Source organism: Cervus elaphus, chromosome 33 (genome assembly GCF_910594005.1).
Source record: "Cervus elaphus chromosome 33, mCerEla1.1, whole genome shotgun sequence".
NCBI lineage: Eukaryota > Metazoa > Chordata > Mammalia > Artiodactyla > Cervidae > Cervus > Cervus elaphus.
Window position 1 is genome coordinate 25368787 of NC_057847.1, and position 18193 is coordinate 25386979.

At 37.1% G+C, this 18193-nt stretch overlaps 1 protein-coding gene across 4 annotated transcripts in view; it reads left to right on the forward strand.

Moving 5' to 3' along the window:
• CHN1 (chimerin 1) overlaps nt 1-18193 on the forward strand; it is a 194621-nt gene that overhangs the window by 147541 nt on the left and 28887 nt on the right. For all 4 annotated transcript variants that reach the window (XM_043894378.1, XM_043894380.1, XM_043894379.1 and 1 more), the window contains one exon: nt 475-552. In XM_043894378.1, the coding sequence (XP_043750313.1) occupies nt 475-552 (78 nt within the window). The remainder of the gene's footprint in view (nt 1-474; nt 553-18193) is intronic.

Here is an 18193-nt window from a genome sequence, read left to right on the forward strand (position 1 = left end):
AATGTTTTGTGTGTTGGCATCGACTCTTTATTTCTGTTCAGACTTTTAAGTTTTCAGAAGCTTAAATATAGAGCCCTTTAAAAAAAAAAAAAAAAGGAAGAAAGAAGAATTTTTCTGGTTAGTGGACCTCTTTTAAGAAGTGCTTCATCACCCTCCTCCACCTCCCCGTGCAGCTTCTCTGCAGCTCTCTGTAGGGTAGGGCTCTGTGCTGGCTGGAAGAATGCTCATTTGTTAGCTGAATAGAGTTCATCGACAGACATAGATCAATATAGGTTTGCTTTATTTCCTGTGAATTCCAAAATGCCATCCAAAGAGTCTTGGTCGGGTAGGAAAACTAATAGAGCTACAGTTCACAAATCAAAACAAGAGGGCCGTCAGCAAGATTTATTGATAGCAGCCTTGGGAATGAAACTGGGTTCTCAAAAGTCGTCTGTGACAATCTGGCAACCTCTGAAACTCTTTGCTTATTCGCAGTTGACATCACTTGTTAGAAGAGCAACTCTGAAAGAAAACGAACAAATTCCAAAATATGAAAAGGTCCACAATTTCAAGGTAAGAATATTTATTTTTAACCTTTTCTTCTCAGAAAGGAAATACTCATTACTTGAAATATACAATATTAAAAGTATGTCTGTTTAAAATTAGGATGACTGGACTAAACTGTTCTTGCTATTAAGGGAATGAAGATGTTTTAAGCATGGTTTTTTTTTTTTTAAGGAATAGCTGAGTAAAGCTGATAGAATCCAACCCCATTTTCTCTAGTGCTGATTTAGTATTCTGTTTGATCAGTGTATACTCAATGGTAAAAGTCTTGACAGATATTTAAAAGGTCTCAATTAATAATGATCTTGGCATTATTATTTGTGATGCAAATAAGTCTAACCACCTTTCTGGGATATTTTGTGAGAGGATTAGATCTTATCTCCTTTCATTTCTGGTAAAAAGCTTTGGCTATAAGAAGCATGTGCTGTTGCATCTGGATTGAGCAGATGGTGTCCATTTCCCATAGTTTCTGTCTTTTCTCCTCTGCTAATGAATTGACCATGATAAAAGGAGGATGGCTACCATGGGACTGTTATGCTGCTGACACTTAGCAGCTTCTCTTCACTTTTTGAGTATTTCCTTTCACCTTGTGTATGTGTATATATGTATAGTTTTTAGTTATTATGCTACTGTGTTTTACCAACTGTACTTTAATCATTTTCATCAAAATGTGTGTATAGACTCAAACTGTATGTAGATCTTGCCTGCATTTATAGCATGATACAAGACCTTGAAGTTCAGTCCTTTGCAACCTAATTCAGAGAACATATGTGAGACTGTATGTAAGGAGACCCAATTACACTTCATGGGTAAATGCACTAGCATTTCTATAGTAACTGCCCAATAGTTATACAACTTTATGATGAAGTTCCTGAGATAAGAATATTGTTAGTGTAGACAAAATGGCATTAGTTTTGATGTTAGGGGGTATCTGTTTTCACAAGATGATAAGGCTGGAGACCCTGCTCTTCCATTTGTTTATTAATTTATTCAGCAGATAGAATGCACCAAGCTCTGTAATAAGACATTTCATTCCAAATTTGCAACTTATCCTGATTTTTAACACTAGCATTAATTTTACTAAAATGCCAAATACCCAGCCTCCAATATGCTCAGCTTTTTGCATAGTGAAAAAGATTTTTATGAACTTGAGATTATCTGGGGATAAAGGATACATTCCCGAGTGCATGGGCTGTGTAATGATTGCTAATATTTCAAGGTAAACCAAATAGTGTTCTCTTTTCTGTCTTTCAACATTATTAAAGATTTGACCTTTCAACCAGTCTTTGATGTAAAATGAAATTGAGACCACTGATGTAAAATGTATCCAGTCTTAAGTACCTCTTCCATTTATGAACCTAAACAGTCCCTGTAGGTACTAGGCCTCAGTGTCTTGCATGATGTGCCACCTGGTCTTAACAGGATTTTTATCAGGAAAATGATCCCAAATATATCCTCTTGCAAATATCAAATTAGGTACATATTTGGTCTCAAAAATAGCCATTTGGGTTCCTAAGCAGGAAATTATGTGAACTGTTTCAGAATGGCTGAGATTTTTTAAATATATCCCTCTGGTATGTTAAGCAGAAACAGATTGACCTGTTAAGGATGCCATTTTAGTGCTAAGTTCATTGTACATGCTTTCTGTCAGTATTGATAAAAAGCAAAGGGTAGATCTGTTCAAGAATTTCATAAATAAGCACATTCTTTCATTTTTGGGGGTCTGTCTTCCAGTAATTTCTCAATTTTAATTTAACATGTGACTTTAATGAGCAGATTTTGTATAACCAGAAAGTACTGACTGTGGGACCAATTGTGACTCATAGCTTGGTACCAATACTGTTTCAAAACTCTAGGTTTTTTTGTTGTTGTTGTTTATAAGGAGCATATTAAAAAGTAGAAGTCTGCTTCCCTTTCTGGAGCTAAAAAATTAAAATGAGCTTGGACTCACTGTAAAGTATGTATGCTCAGGAAGAGCTCATGTCGGACAGTGGATTGCATTACATACTTTTTAGAGTTGCTAATGAGGTCAAAAGTCTCAAAATTTGACTCTTTTCCATTGAAGTTACTCTTTGTTTCTTAAAAAATGTTTCTGTGGGGTCGCGTTATAAAAAAGAGAAGTGGGGGCATACTTGACTTCTGGGGACATCCCTAAAAGAATTCAGCGTCTGTGGCTGGAGCAGTGCTCTCCCACACAAATGCTCACTTAGAAGGTCACTGCCTGTGATATTAAGTATGTCCAGCTCAGAGATTTATTGTCGGGAAAGTCCTGAGCATTTACATACTGATAATCATTCATGTGGCCTTGCCATTGACTGTTTTTTTGTTTCTGAAAGTGTAGTCTGCTGAACCACCTACCCACTCACCAAAGCCTCACTTCAATGTGGTTTTCTTTTTTGCCTCTTGAACTGCCTTGTTATGTAACATTGCTCTGTGGTGTGGAACAGCTGTCAGATCTCATTTCAGAAGGTGAAGCCACGAGTATCTTGTACCTTTGGTGAAATCGCCCCCCCACCCCCCACAAAAAATTCAACTGGGCCTAACTCCGTATTCTAGGCAGGTGTTTGTTTTTTGTTATTGTGTTCCTTATAATAAAAGAGAAAAAACCAGGACGGCTTCCCATTTTGCTGTGTTATATAACACAGTCCCCTTCCATTATTACTTACAAGGAAGGATTTGATAAAGAATCTATCACAAGAAAGATAGTTGTCTTTATTAGGGAGGTCATCATTTAAAAATAAATATACCACATCCTTTAAAAATGATAATTCTGTAAAGTTGTCAGCATATATTAGAGTGAAAATAATTTTCACTGTCTCCTGGATCAACCTCTCATTTTAAGAACTGCCCCTATCCTAACACAACAGACAGAGCAAGTGCACAAGTGCAAATTTCTTAAACCGACTTAAAAACTAAGCAAAACAAAACCACCTCTGCCATTAAAGGTCAGACACAGGCACCCCACCAGCAGTGACTGTATCCTACATCTGAGGCTCTCCAGATTGAACAACTCAGATCCAGTCCTGGCCCTCAGGAACTTGCTTGCTATTTGTGTGACCTTGGGCGGGTTGCTTCATCTCTCTAAACCTCTGGTTCTACATGAGAAAAGTTGAATTCCTGATATGTGTAGGTATATGATAACCACTATTTCTGTTATTACAAATTACCCCTAAGTGGGTATTTTTTCTGAATCCATACCAAGACTGTTTCTTGCCCAGTAGCAGAGATCCTGATGCAGTTGAGAACCCTGGCATGATTGTGGTGCTAAAGAAAGCTCTTGCTTCTTTCTTAGCTCCCAGGCATAGTTATGTAAGAGCATTTTCACGCACCACAGAATACAGTGAAATCTTCTGTATTTCTTTTACTTCCTTCAAATTATTCAGTGTTCCATTTGGTATGTTTAATTCAAATAGCTCTATAAGACAAAGTCAAGATTATGTATAATGTAATAATAACAGAACTGGCTACTTGGGAAAATTAATTAAAAGAAAACATGAAGGATTATAGATACTTTTTAAATTTTTATTTTATATTGGAATATAGTTGATTAACAACGTTGTGTTAGTCTCAGGTATACAGCAAAGTGATTCAGTCACACACATACCTGTTATCTGTTCTTCTTCAGATTCTTTTTTCATTTAGGTTATTGCAGAGTATTAAGCAGAGTTCCCTGTGCTATATAGCAGGTCCTTGTTGGTTATCTATTTTAAATACAGTAGTGTGTACATGTCAATCCCAAACTTCGAATCTATCCCTCCCATACCCCATAACCATAAATTCGCTCTTTGTCTGAATGAGTTTGTTTTGTAAATTAGTTCATTTGTATCATTTTTCTTAGATTCCACATATAAGTGATATCATATGATAATTGCCTTTTTCTGTCTGACTTACTGCACATAGTATTATAATCTCCAGGTCTGTTCATGTTGCTGCAAATGGCAGTATTTCCTTCTTTTTAATGGTTGAGTACTAATTCCATTGTGTATATGTACCACATCTTCTTTATCTGTTCATCTATTGATGGACATCTAGGTTGCTTCCATGTCTTGGTTATTGCATACGGTGCTGCAGTGAATATTGGGGTGCATGTATCCTTTCTAACCATATTTTTCTCTAGATATATGCTGAGGAGTGGGATTGCAGGATCATATGGTAGTTCTATTTTTAGTTTCTTAAGGAACTTCCATACTGTTCTCCAGTGTCTGTACCAGTTTACATTCCTTCCAGCAGTGTATGCGAGGGTTCCCTTTTCTGCGCACTCTTTCCATTTATTGTTTGTAGACTTTTTTGATGATGGCCATTCTGAATGGTATGAGGTGATAGCTCATTGTAGTTTTGATTTGCATCTCTCTAATAAATTAGCAATGTTGAGCATCTTTTCATGAGCCTCTTGACCATCTGTATGTCTTCTTTGGAGAAATGTCTATTTAGGTCTTCTGCCCATTTTTTAAATTGAATTACTTATTTTTTTATATTGAACTGTATGAGCTATTTGTATATTTTGGAAATTAATCCCCCAGTTGCATCATTTGCAAATATTTTCTCCTATTCTATGGGTTCTTTTTGTTTATGGTTTCCTTTGCTGTGCAAAAGCTTTTGAGTTTAATTAGGTCCCTTTTGTCTATTTTTGTTTTTCCATTATTCTAGGAGATGGATCAAAAAAAGATACTGCTTCATTTTGTGTCAAAGAGTGTTCTGCCTATATTTTCCTCTAAGAACGTGGTATATTTTTCCATCTGTTTGTGTCATCTTCAGTTTCTTTCATCAGTGGCTTACAGTTTATGGAGTATAGGTCTTTTGCCTCCTTATAGTTTTCAGAATACAGTTAGATTTATTCCTACCTATTTTATTCTATTTGATGTGATGTTAAATGGGATTCTTTATTTCTTTCTGATGTTCCATTGTTAGTGTATAGAAATGCAACACGTTTCTTTGTATTTATTTTGTATCCTGCAACTTTACCAAATTCATTGATGAGTTCTGGTAATTTTCTGGTAGCATCTTTAGGATTTTCTCTATATAGTACCATGTCATCAGCAAACAGTGACAGTTTTACTTTTTTCCAGTTTGGATTCCCTTTATTTTTCTTCTGTGATTGCCATGGATAGGACTTTCAAAACTATGTTGAAAAGTGGTGAGAGCAGATACCCTTGTTTTGTACTAATCTTAACAGGAAATGCTTTCAGCTTTTCACCATTGAGAATGATGTTAGCTGTAGGTTTGTCATATATAGCCTTTATTATATTGAGGTATATTCCCTCTGTGCCCACTTTCTGGAGAGTTGATGTGGTGTTATCACATTGATTTGCAGATATGGAAGCATCCTTGTACGCCTGGGCTAAATCTCACTTGATCATGCTATATGATCCTTTTAATGTATTGTTGGATTTGGATTGCTAGTATTATATTGAGGATTTTTGCATCTATGTCCATCAGTGATATTGGCCTATAAGTTTCTTTTTTGAGTTATTTTTGTCTGGTTTTGATATCAGGGTGATGGTGGCCTCATAGAATGAGGTTAGGAATATTCCTTCCTCTGCAGTTTCTTGGAATATCTCAGAAGGATAGGTATTAACTCTTTAAGTGTTTGATAGAATTCACCTGTGAAGCCATCTCATCCTGAACTTTTGTTTCTTGGGGTCTTTTAAATCACAGTTTCAGTATTTGTGACTGGCCTGTTCATATTTTCTGTTTCTTCCTGAGTCAGTCTTAGGAGATTGTACCTTTCCAAAAATTTGTTCATTTCTTCTAGGTTGCCCATTTTATTGGCATATAGTTGCTTGTAGTAGTCTCTTAGGATCCTTTGTATTTCTGTGATGTCCATTGAAACTTTTTTTTATTTCTAATTTTATTGATTTGATCTCTCTCTTTTTTTTTTTTCTTGGTGAGTCTGGCTGAAGGTTTATCAATTTTGTTTATCTTTTCAAAGAACCAGCTTTTAGTTTCATTGATCTTTTATTTCTTTATAATTTCTTTTCTTCTACTAACTTTAGTTGGGGGGGGTTCTTTTTTCTCTTGTTGCTCTAAGTGTAAGGTTAGGTTGTTTATTTGTGATTTTTCTTGTTTCCTGAAGTAAGATTGTATTGCTATACACTTCCCTCTTAGGACTGCTTTTGCTGTGTCCCATAGGTTTTGGAGGCCAGGCTTTTGTTTTCATTTGTCTCTAGATGTTGTTTTGATTTTCTCTTTGATTTCTTCAGTGATCCATTGATTGTTTAGCAGCATATTGTTTAGCCTCCACATGTTTGGTTTTTTTTACAGTTTTTTTTTTCCCCTTCAGTTGATTTCTAATCTCATAGTGTTGTGGTAGGAAAAGATGCTTGATAGGATCTTTAATCTTAAATTTATCAAGGCTCACTTTGTGGTCCAGCATGTAATCTGTCCAGGAGAATGTTCCACATGCACTTCAGAATGTGTATTCTGCTGCTTTTGGGTAGAATGCTCTATACATATCAAGTCCATCTGGTCTAATGTGTCATTTAAAGCCTGTGTTTTCTTATTGATTTTCTGTCTGGATGATCTGTCCATTGATGAAACTGAGGTGTTCAAGTCCTCCACTATTATTGTGTTACTGTCGATTTCTCCTTTTATGGTTGTTAGCATTTGCCTTATATACTGAGGTGCATATATATTTAAAATTGTTATATCTTCTTCTTGGATTGATCCCTTGATCTCTGTAGTGTCCTTCCGTGTCTCCTGTAACAATCTTTAAAGTCTATTTTGTCTGAGTATTGCTACTCCAGCTTTCTTTTGATTTCTATTTGCATGGAATACCTTTTCCATCCCCTCACTTTCAGTCTCTGTGTGTCCCTATATCTGAAATGGTTCTCTTAGAGACAGTATATATATGGGTCCTATTTTTGTATTCATTTAGCCAGCCTGTGTCTTTGGGTGGAGCATTTAATTCATTTACATTTAAGGTAATTATTGATATGTATTGGGTTGGCCAAAAAGTTCTTTCTGAGTTTCCATAAGATCTTATGGAAAAGCATGAGCAAAATTTTAGGCCAAGTCATATGTTCCTTTTGTCATTCTGTTTTGTTTTTGTTTTTTTTAATCAAAGGATAATTGCTTTACTGAATTGTGTTGGTTTCTGCCAAACTTTAACATGAATCAGCCGTTAAGTATACATATGTCTCCTCCCTCTTAAACCATCTTCCCACTTCCCTCCCAGTCCCACCCCTCTAGATTGCTGCAGAGCTCAACTCAGGTTTGAGTTCCAAGTCATACAACAAATTCACATTGCCTGTTGCCATTCTTAATTATTTTGGATTTGGTTTTGTAGATGTTTTTTCTTCCTTTTCTTCTTTTGCTCTCTTATGACTTGATGACTAATTTTAGTGTTGTGTTTGGATTCCTTTTTTGTTTTTGTGTATCTAGTGTAGATTTTCAGTTTGCAGTTACCATGAGGTTTTGATGCAGCAGTCTGTATAGAAACAAGATTGTTTTAAGTTGCTGGTCTTTTAATTTCAAATGCACTTCCAATGTCCTGCATTTGTGCTCTCCTCTCCTCACAATTGATGGTTTTGATATATTTGTGTGCAGATAATTTCTTTCCCTTACTGTGTGTTTGCCTTTACCAGTGAGCTTTTCCATTTGTAATTTTTCATTTCTAGTTGTGGCCTTTTTCTGCCTAGAAGAGTAATAAGTTCCTTTAGCATTTGTTGCAAAGCTGGTCTGGTGGTGCTGAATTCTCTTATCTTTTGCTTGTCTGTTAAGCTTTTGATTTCTCCATAAAATCTGAACAAGAGCCTTGCTGGATAGAGTATTCTTGGTTGTAGCTTCTTTCCTTTCAACACTTTAAATATCTCATGCCACTCCCTTCTGGCCTTCACAGTTTCTGCTAAAAAATCAGCTGATAACTTACAAGGGAACTCCCATAAGGTTATTTGCTGCTTTTAATGTTCTTTGTCTTTTTGTCAATTTGATTACTATGTGTTTTGGTGTGTTCTTACTTAGGTTTATCCTGTATGGGACTCTGTACCCATACAGAGTATGGGTATTCTTGGACTCGGCTGGTCTCACAGCACTTATAAAAAGAACTGTTTCGTATTAAAGACTTAGATATAAGCCCTGAAACCAAAAATCTAGAAGATGAAAACATAGAGGGAAATGTTTTTGACTTTGGTCTTGGCATTGATTATTTACATATAGCCCCAAAAGCACAGGTAGCAAAACCAAAAAATAGATAAGTAGAAACTTTTGCACAGTAAAGGGTAACAGTCAACAGGGTGAAAAGGCAACCCATGGATTAAGAAAACATTGACATTTGCAAATCATGGATCTGGTAAGAGGTTACTATCCAAAATATATAGGGAAGTCATACCAAAGAATTCATTTCAGAAATGAGGAAAGGACCTGAATAGACCTTTTTCAAAAGAAGATACACAGATGGTCAACAGCTGTATGAAGAGGTGCTCAGCATCACCAATCATCAGGGAAATGCAAATCAAAACAAGATATGTCGTCTCATGCCCGTTAGAATGTCTGTTATCAAAAAGACAGAAATGACCAGTATAGGAGAGGGTGTAGAGTGAGGGAAACCCTTATGCACTGGTGGTGGGAATGTAAATTGGTACAGCCACTACGGAAAACATTACAGAGGTTCCTCAAAAACTTAAAACTAAAACTGTTAGTGTATTATGACCCAGCAGCAGGTTGCCTTTTCACTCTGTTGATTGTTTCTTTTGCTGTGCCGAAGAACGTTAGATGTAGTCTTACTTGCCTATTTTTCGTTCTGGTTCTTTTCAAATTTGGAGAGAGATTTGGAAGTTTGTCTTTCTTGGAGACTGTTAGTGGAATTTATTATAGGAGTGCTGTTTCTTTTATGGGATTAAAAACAAAGTATTAGAGAGTAATTTAGCATTTGGGGAGAACTTTACAAGTTTGTTTCACTAGGAGGCTGTTAGTGAAACCCATTAGGTGTACTATGTCTTTTATGAAATTAAAAACCAAATAATTTAAAAACAAGCTTTTAAGATGTTAAGGTTGCCACTTTTAAACACCTTAAGGAGGAGCCTGGCACTCATTCTCTGTCACCAGAACCTATCCTAGTTCTTATTTTCAACCAGTATCCTAATTTGAGACCCTCTGTTTGAGAGCTGCATCTAATGCAGTATTGATTATTTCCATCATGTCTGTCTGTGCTGTTGACAATGTTTTAGAAAGTGCAGTTTCTCCAAAATGTTTCCTAAAGTGGAGAATCAGCCTGGCATGTGACTCTCAGCACAGTAACAAGTTAAGGTTGTAAATCCTTAGGAAGAACACACAATTTGAAGTCACCTCCTCTAGAATTCTTTTCTCGTAGTACTTTAGTTTTTATCCACACAGTAATCTAATCTTCAAGGATTTGGGACATGTTCATACTTTATAGGCAACTTTTTATAGTCATTTGTATCATATACCTATCCCCCCCACCCCAGAGTTAATTTAGGATTAAGTCTTAATTCTATTCATGTGTAATATTTCATATCTCTGTTTTCTGCAACCTTGACACATTATACTTTTCTTCCTTTTCTTTGTGGCTCACTATATCAACATTCCTTGGGAGACAGTCTAATAGTGAAGCCTATTGTGGCTTTAATGAAGTAATCAAAGTTTATGCTTGAGGAATGTGTACATGTCATAACATCTTCTCTATATCTCAGTACAATTATTACTCTTATTAGTTAGCATTTGTTATTCTTATGTAGCAGTGTATAGCCCAAAATATCATTGCCCAAAGGGCAGAGAGAACAGACACATAGACACCAAAAGAAATGGAATATAAATCTAGGAAAGATCTTTTTAACTGAAGAGAGCACACGCAGATATTGATTTTTTCTTGCTTAGATATTTTACCACAGCACTCCAGATAGCTGAGAATCCACTACAGATTATTTTCCAATAAATGACATACCAGTAGCTCTTTTTTTTCAGGCTTACTAACCTCTCATCTTAAATTACATTAATATTCTTCCTGCTGCAGAATAGGAAAGATAGAAAAGGGGAAATAGCCCAGTAGTGGTACACTCCTGAAGAAAATACTCAACTGCTTGTTTTCTATATGTGTGTATTTTGTAGGGAGCAAAAGTAGAACTGGGTGTGTTTTTATTTTTTATTTTTTTCATTTATTTTTATTAGTTGGATGCTAATTACTTTACAATATTGTAGTGGTTTTTGCCATACATTGACATGAATCAGCCATGGATTTACATGTACTGGGTGTGTTTTTAAAGTTTTATCCAGACATAAAAGTTGAAAAGAATACATTCATTTTTAGGTCACGGGAGCCAGAGGAGTCTTGAGTGTCCTTCAGTCTGTTGCAGTGGAGGTGACATTTTTGGCTGTGTGAATGGATTTGCCCAAGTCAGGCCTGAATGTGAGGTTCATTCTTCCTCTTTTGTAGAACTCCCTGTGTTTGGAGCCCTAGCTAGCCCTTACGTGTTCCACACCCTGATGGCTGCTTGTGGCTCTGCCCTGCAAGCTTGCACAGTGTGTTCACAAAGAGAAGATCCACCTCTCAGAGGCCTGTAATTTTGCTTTCACGGTTTGCTATTACAGCTCATTACTCCACCATTGTATGATGTTGCCTCAGTGTGTCTTTAGTAAAACACTTGGAACCCAAACTGATATTTACCATTTGAAAGAACAGATGGGGGACTTTCCATCCAAGTGTCAGAAAGCCCAACCCAGGCTCTCTGAAGCAAAGTAGGAAATTACTGGCTCACAAAGTAGGAAAAGTCCAGTGTTACTTGAAGGTATCCCTTGGCCCAGGGCTTAAAATGCTCTGTCACCCAGTTCTGTCTTCATTTGTAGGCTCTCTCTGGTGACAGGATGGCTGGCAGAGGTTCCTGCTCTGTATATGCTCAGATTCTAGTCAGCTGCTTAAAGACTGTTTGAGCAAAGGGTCTGGGCTTGGCAGGCATTCACCCAATTATTTTACATGCCCATCTCTGAACCAGTAGCTCTGGTTCAGGAGAATGGAATGTGCTGATTGGCTTGGATCTAGGTCACATACCTTCCCCTGGAGCTGGGGATAGGGTCGGCTCCATACAGTTCACATGGGTTGAAAACTGTTAGCCAAATACAAGACATTTGTTCTGCATGGCTAAAAAATAAGAAGTGCCCATTACAACATTAAATGACAAATGAAATCACCAGTTACAAGATCCTGGTGTACAGCTTCCTGAATACAATGTTATTGTAACACTTTGCTGAGAGAAGTGCACATGTAGAACATGGGGGTAAAAGAATCCAGAAGCAGTTCAGCCTATATAAAGGGCATTGAGGATTGCTGATGAGGTTAATGCCATGTGACATGTGTTGAAATGGATGCCCAGAAAAGTTGCAGGTTCAAGCTCACATGAAAGATCAGTTTTAGAATCAAGAACATAATCTCAACTCGCGCTTTCAGCCATGATGGAAGAAATAGATATACTTTCCCATCTTACACAACTAGCAAACCATAAAAAGTATACAAGACAACAGTCAGACATTGAACAACAGGTCTTACAGTTCTGTGATACCTAGAGAAGGAACACAAGCCAGGTGAGTCAAGATCGCTCTCACTGCGTGAAGGCGGTGTCCGGGCCACAGCACACAGAGGGGGAGTCCTCTGGGCTAACCAAGTTGAGGACACAGACTGGAGTTTGGCAAGACAAGCTATAAAGTTTGCGGGGCAGAGTACCTGGGGGACAGAGCTATATGCGGAGCCCTGGAGTTCTGCATAGGCATCTCCATGAGTCTTTTGAGTGAGTACTTAACTACACCTGCATGAGAAGAAACTATCAGAAAACCACCAGAAAGCAACAGGCTGAATAATTACTGAAACTCACCCTGGGCTGAGAGTAGTTTTGCCCACCAGTAGAAGTGGAAAGACATCATAATAGATGAGGCATTGTTTTAAAAGTCCTCAGAATGGTATCATCTTAGTAGCATGATTAAATTAGCAGTAGACCAAAGGCTGCAGTGCGGAAAGAAAGGGAAACTATTTAAAACAATCCAAATGGATTCTCCAGAGATTAAAAAAATTATATGCCTGAAATTTAAAATACACTGGATGGTATTAATAGCGTACTAGATACCAGAGAAGACGAAGATTATTGAACCAGAAGACACAGCAATAAAAATATCCAAAATGGAGGACAGAGACTCGGGGCAAGGGGTCGGGGGACACAGCATCAGACCAGTGGGACAATATCAGTCTACCTTAAGTGCAGCTAGAGTCGGAGGATGCAGTGGTGGGAGGTCACGGGATAAAACAATTATTTGAAGCTATAATTACCAAAATTGTGTAAATTTGATGAGAACCCACAGACCCAAGAAGTGCTATGAGCACCAAATAGAAAAAACTTTAAAACACCACTAGGCACATCATAATCAAATTGCTGAAAACCAATGCTAAAGAGAAAATTGTAAGAGCAGCAGAGAAACAAAGAGAAAACCAGGTTATGGGTAAGAAGTTTTCCTCCTAAAGTGGTACTCTGCTTCAGCCTGAGAGGTGATGTTTTAATCCCTTACATATAGTAAAATATATAAAAGATGTCTCTAGGCTCTAGAAATTAAACATGTGTTTGGTTTCTCTTGAATTTTATTTTCACATTCCAGTTTCATTATGTATTTGTAGCTTTATGGTTTTATAGGACCTTAAATGTGCACACTCACAAACAGAATGTACATTTTTTTTTAAAGAGATTAACATCTTTAACTAAAGATTATTTCAGTGTAGGAAAAATATGTCAACAGGAGAAGCATATTTTGCTTTGTCACTAGCACTGCATAGACGGAGGAGCCTGGTAGGCTATAGTCCATGGGGTCTCAAAGAGTCGGACACGATTGAGCAACTTCACTTTTCACTTCACTAGTACTGTTGGGGAGTGGGGAGAATGTATACAGATGCTGAAATACAGCAAAATTCTCATCAGTAACTAAGCAAAACAATGGAATAACATCTTCAAAGTACTCAACAATAAGAATAAAGCTATATTCTAGAATACTATATTCAGTAAAAAAAAAATCAAATATGAAGACAAAATATTTTTTAAACAACAACAACAAAAAAACCCCTGAGTGATTCCATCACCAAGAGACCTATAAGAATGTTAAAGGAAGCTATTCAGACAAAGGAAAAATAATACCAGATGGAAATTTAGGTCTGTACAAAACAATAAAGAATGCCAGCAATAGTAAACATGTAAGTGTAAAAATATATTTTTCCATCATTGTAGTGTTTTTTGAAAAATTAATTTACTGTTTAAAGCAAAAATAGTAATATATTGTATAGTTTGTACAAGTAACACAAATTACAATAGCATAAAGTATAGGGTTGGAAAGTGGAAATGTCCTGTTGTAAGATACACTATACATGAGGTGGTATAATATTGTTTGAAGGTAGACTATAATATTGTTAAAGATGTATGTGGTAAACTGTAGAACAAACTGTAAAGGATAAAACAGTTATAAGCCAATAGTTTGGACAGAATGGATTCATAAAAAGTATGCAAGAAAAAAAACCCAAATGGAATATATAGAAAACAAAAGCGAGGTGTAAAGTCAATTTTATTAAGAGCTACACTAAATGGAACTACACTACACACTCCATTAAGAGAGGTTGTTGCCAGATTGGATTTAAAAACCAAGATGCAACTGTATTCTATCTGCAAGAAACCCACCTTAAAGACAGAGAAATAAAAAGATTTGTCATATAAACAGTAATTCAAAGAAAGTTCAAGTGGCTATACTTAAACATAGTAGTTTTCAGAACAAGAAGTATTATTGGTGGTAAAAAGGGTAAAATTCATCAAGAGGACATAATTTAAAATTTATATGCACCCTAATATCAGAGATTCAAAATACATAAAGCAGCAACTGAAAAGTGAAATGGGCAGATCCACAATCACAGATGGAGATCTCTGCACTGCTCTCACAGTGATAGGACAGACAAGCAGAACAAATGTAAAATCAGTAAGGATGTAGAAGACTTGAACAACAGTATCAAACATGGTATTTGCAGAGTATTCTACTTGGCAACAGCAGAACACACAAACTATTCAAGTGAACATGAAAGAGTCACCAAGATAGGCAATATTCTGGGCCATAAAACAAGTGTCAATAAATGTAAAAGGATTAAAATCATATAAAGCATATCTTCTTACCACAACAGAATTAAATTCAAAAATCTGAAAATGTTTCCACATGTTTAGAAATTAAACTTACTGTTAGTTAAAGAAGTGATTATAGAAACATTAGAAAATATTTTAGCCTGAATAAGAGGAAAACTACAACATACCAAAATTCATGGAATGTGGCTAAAATAGTGCTTAAACTGAACTTTGTACCATTAAATACTTATTTTGGGGAAAAAAGGTCAAATTAATTAGCTAAACTTTCACCTTAGGAAACTAGAAAAAGATGACCCAATTAAACCAATAGAAAACAAGAGAGAAAATTTGGATCTCTTTTACTAGAGCTTTAAAAAGAGTTTGAACTACATAATCTAAGAATTTTTTGTGCATTTTAGTCAAACCTTTTCTAGGTGATTAGAGGAATACTCTATTCATAATAAAACAATAAACTTCTTCAGATGACATTTTTACAACTATAAGCCAAAAAGAAATTAAAACCTGGCTTTGAGGAAATGTTACTATTAGTACAGACTTGGCTTTGAGAAATTGTGGATCATAAGATAATGTGGATTAGTCTGAGCTTTTTTGTCTCTTAGTGTTCAGTTTACATCCTATAATGTGGTATAGAGATTATCTGTCGCTCAGCTTTGCATTGTACAGTGGTTTTTATTGCACAACCTAGTTGATTCATTTATTGTATTTTCCTATTATCCTTTCATAATATGACTTTAGGAGATTGATATTTTGAAGTATTGATTTATTGTGTTGATTTTTCCCTACTGATATTTAAATGCAACATTAGTCCAAGTAATGAAACTAAACTTTCAAAGTAGAAGTTTTAGGTATGGTGTTCAACATTTTAAAACTTTTTAACCATCATTCGATTTAGAGACAAAGCTCTCATTAGAGCTCCTATAAAAAGAAATTAAAAGAAATTTGCTTCTGAAACTTGAAAAATGACTAAACATTAAATTATAGGTTTTGTAATGCTTTAAACACCCATATTTTAGAATGGAAAGTTTTTAAATTACTGGGTGATATTTATTGTTATATAGTTTATTACACAAACTTCACCTTGTAATGTGATAAATAAAATAAAATGCTTGAGTAGTTTGGTGTTTCCACTGCCTGATTCCTGGATTTCAAGTTGATGGCTCTGTGTAAGGGGCCAGTCTGACAGCTTAGAGCATTTACACAAGAAACTGTGTTTGTGTTTTAGCACTAATGAAGTTGTGTTTGAGCCTAAGCAAGTTCACTTGTCTGTACCACATTAACTCAGCTGTAATTTTAGAGATATTTCTCCCTCACTGGGATAGTGTTGATGTGGAAAGATAGATCATGAAGGAAGCCATAAAGAAACTTAAACTTTGTTAACAAGTCCCAAGAGGGTGACAGAGGATGAGATGGTTAGATAGCATCACCGACTCAATTGACATGAACTTGAGCAAACTCTGGGCGATAGTGAAGGACAAGGAAGCCTGGTGTGCTGCAGTCCATGGTGTCGCAAAGAGTTGGACATGACTCAGCAACTGAGCAACAAGACCCTGTATAGGACTGTGGTGAATGGACTGTGTGAATAGAACTGACAATACATTACTTTTTCTGTACATGCTTATGTTTAAAGAACTGTTTTATATACCAATTAATAAAAATCATTTTTATGTTTTACCTGTGGGGGCAGAACTAAATTATTAACGGTATCCTGATCATTGTCCTACTAGTAAAGCATGGCTAGTGTTGTAGCCTGACCATGTTACCTTAGCTTTTTCCTGTAGTTATTTCTCATATTTAGGGGGATATCACTGATTTGTGATATGACCAAGGTATGTCCAGGAGTCTCATGATATCTCCCTCAATTCTGAACAGCTTTCTCACTCTTGAAACCTTAGGTTCCTGAGTTTTCTGTCCTTTGTCCTCCTTTTCACAGTGATACCTCCGGCGGTATTAACTGCTTGTGTGGTGAAGTGAGTGCCTCACAGGCCCTGCACGCCATGGGTAGTAGCCGGTTGTGGACGCTGTTAGCACGCGGACAGCTGGCAGAGTGGACATCTGTCGGTGCTTCCTGCGCACAGAACCCCCTGAGGTCGGCCAGAGGCCGTGCCCCTCCTCCTACACCAGGCGCCCTCCAGCCCCAAGCACTGCTTGAGGCCATCTTTCAGCATGTGCTCCGGGCACTCCTGCCTTTCCTGCCCTGGGCTCCACCTTACACTAGAACAAGTCGGGGAGGCATGGCCAGCGCCATGTCAGTGCTGCTGGCTTAACCAGCCCAAACCTTACTGTTTGGTACAGAGTTTTCCTGAAGAATGTTAAGACCACTCATAGTTTAAATAACAAGGCAAGAAGTATTGCTCTGATATTAAAAGAAAAAAAGTGTTAGTCGCTCAGTTGTGTTCCATTCTTTGTGACCCCATGGACTGTAGCCTGCCAGGCTCCTCTGTCCATGGGATTCTCCAGGCAAGAATACTGGAGTGGGTAGCTATTCCCTTCTCCAGGGGATCTTCCTGACCCAGGGATCAAACCCAGGTCTCCTGCATTGCAGGCAGATTCTTTACCACTGAGCCACTAGGAAGCTATAATACTAAAGATACTCCTATTTTTAAGTTCCCCCTCCCTACCATTTTTTTTTTTCCTGCAGGGTACCTCTGTACAGTTTTAAGTGTTTGTTGCTAATGATAATAGCCAGTGTTCTGCAGTCTCGTCTCATTATTTAGTATCAATCAAAATATACCTTAACCACAAAGAGGTCAGATTAGGGCCAAAATTCTAAATCCCAGACCTTTTGGATCAAAATTAAGCCATCTCAGTAAGACTAACATTGGCTCCTTAAAAGAGTACATTCAGCTGCCCTAAAGATAAAAATGAAAAAAAAAAAAAGCCTTTCATGCCCAGCTGCCTGCCTACCTACATTCCTTTCCTTTTGATTTTGATCATCTGTTCTCTCCCTTCGTTGCCTAATATCACACTGGAGAACTGACTCATCAGAGCCTCCCAAATGAAGAGCGGCAGCTGAAATGTCATTCCCACCTTTCCAGGCAAACTTTCATTTCCCCTAATGTTCTTATCGCCTCCGACATAGTATATATTTGCAACAGGCTTTGCAGGCACTCTCCTTGGCTGTTTGCATTCATGCTTATTTCTAGAGGTAGTGTTATGGCTTGGGAGGAATAATGAAGATGTGATTTTTTCTTTCTCTTGCCATAGCATAGAATTCTTTTCTGCTGTTTCTGTTACTGACATTCAAACTGGAGATGTGAACATCAGAAACCTGAGAAGCAGATGTGCTGGTTTTCTTATGGAAACCAGGGTTCGGGTTAATGTGACAGGAGGCTCAGTTGAGAACAGCTTCAGTTTTTACCTAGATTGATACCCAGGAGACAAAGGACCCTTGGCCTGTGCCATATGGACCCCTCAGGAGCCCACCCATCTCTCTCATTGTCTGTCCTTTTCAGCCTGTTTCTGACCGGTATCCACCCTGTGACAGACTCTGTTGGGTCCATTAGTTAATATAGTCTTTCATCTTCGTTTTTAAGGTGATTGATGTGACA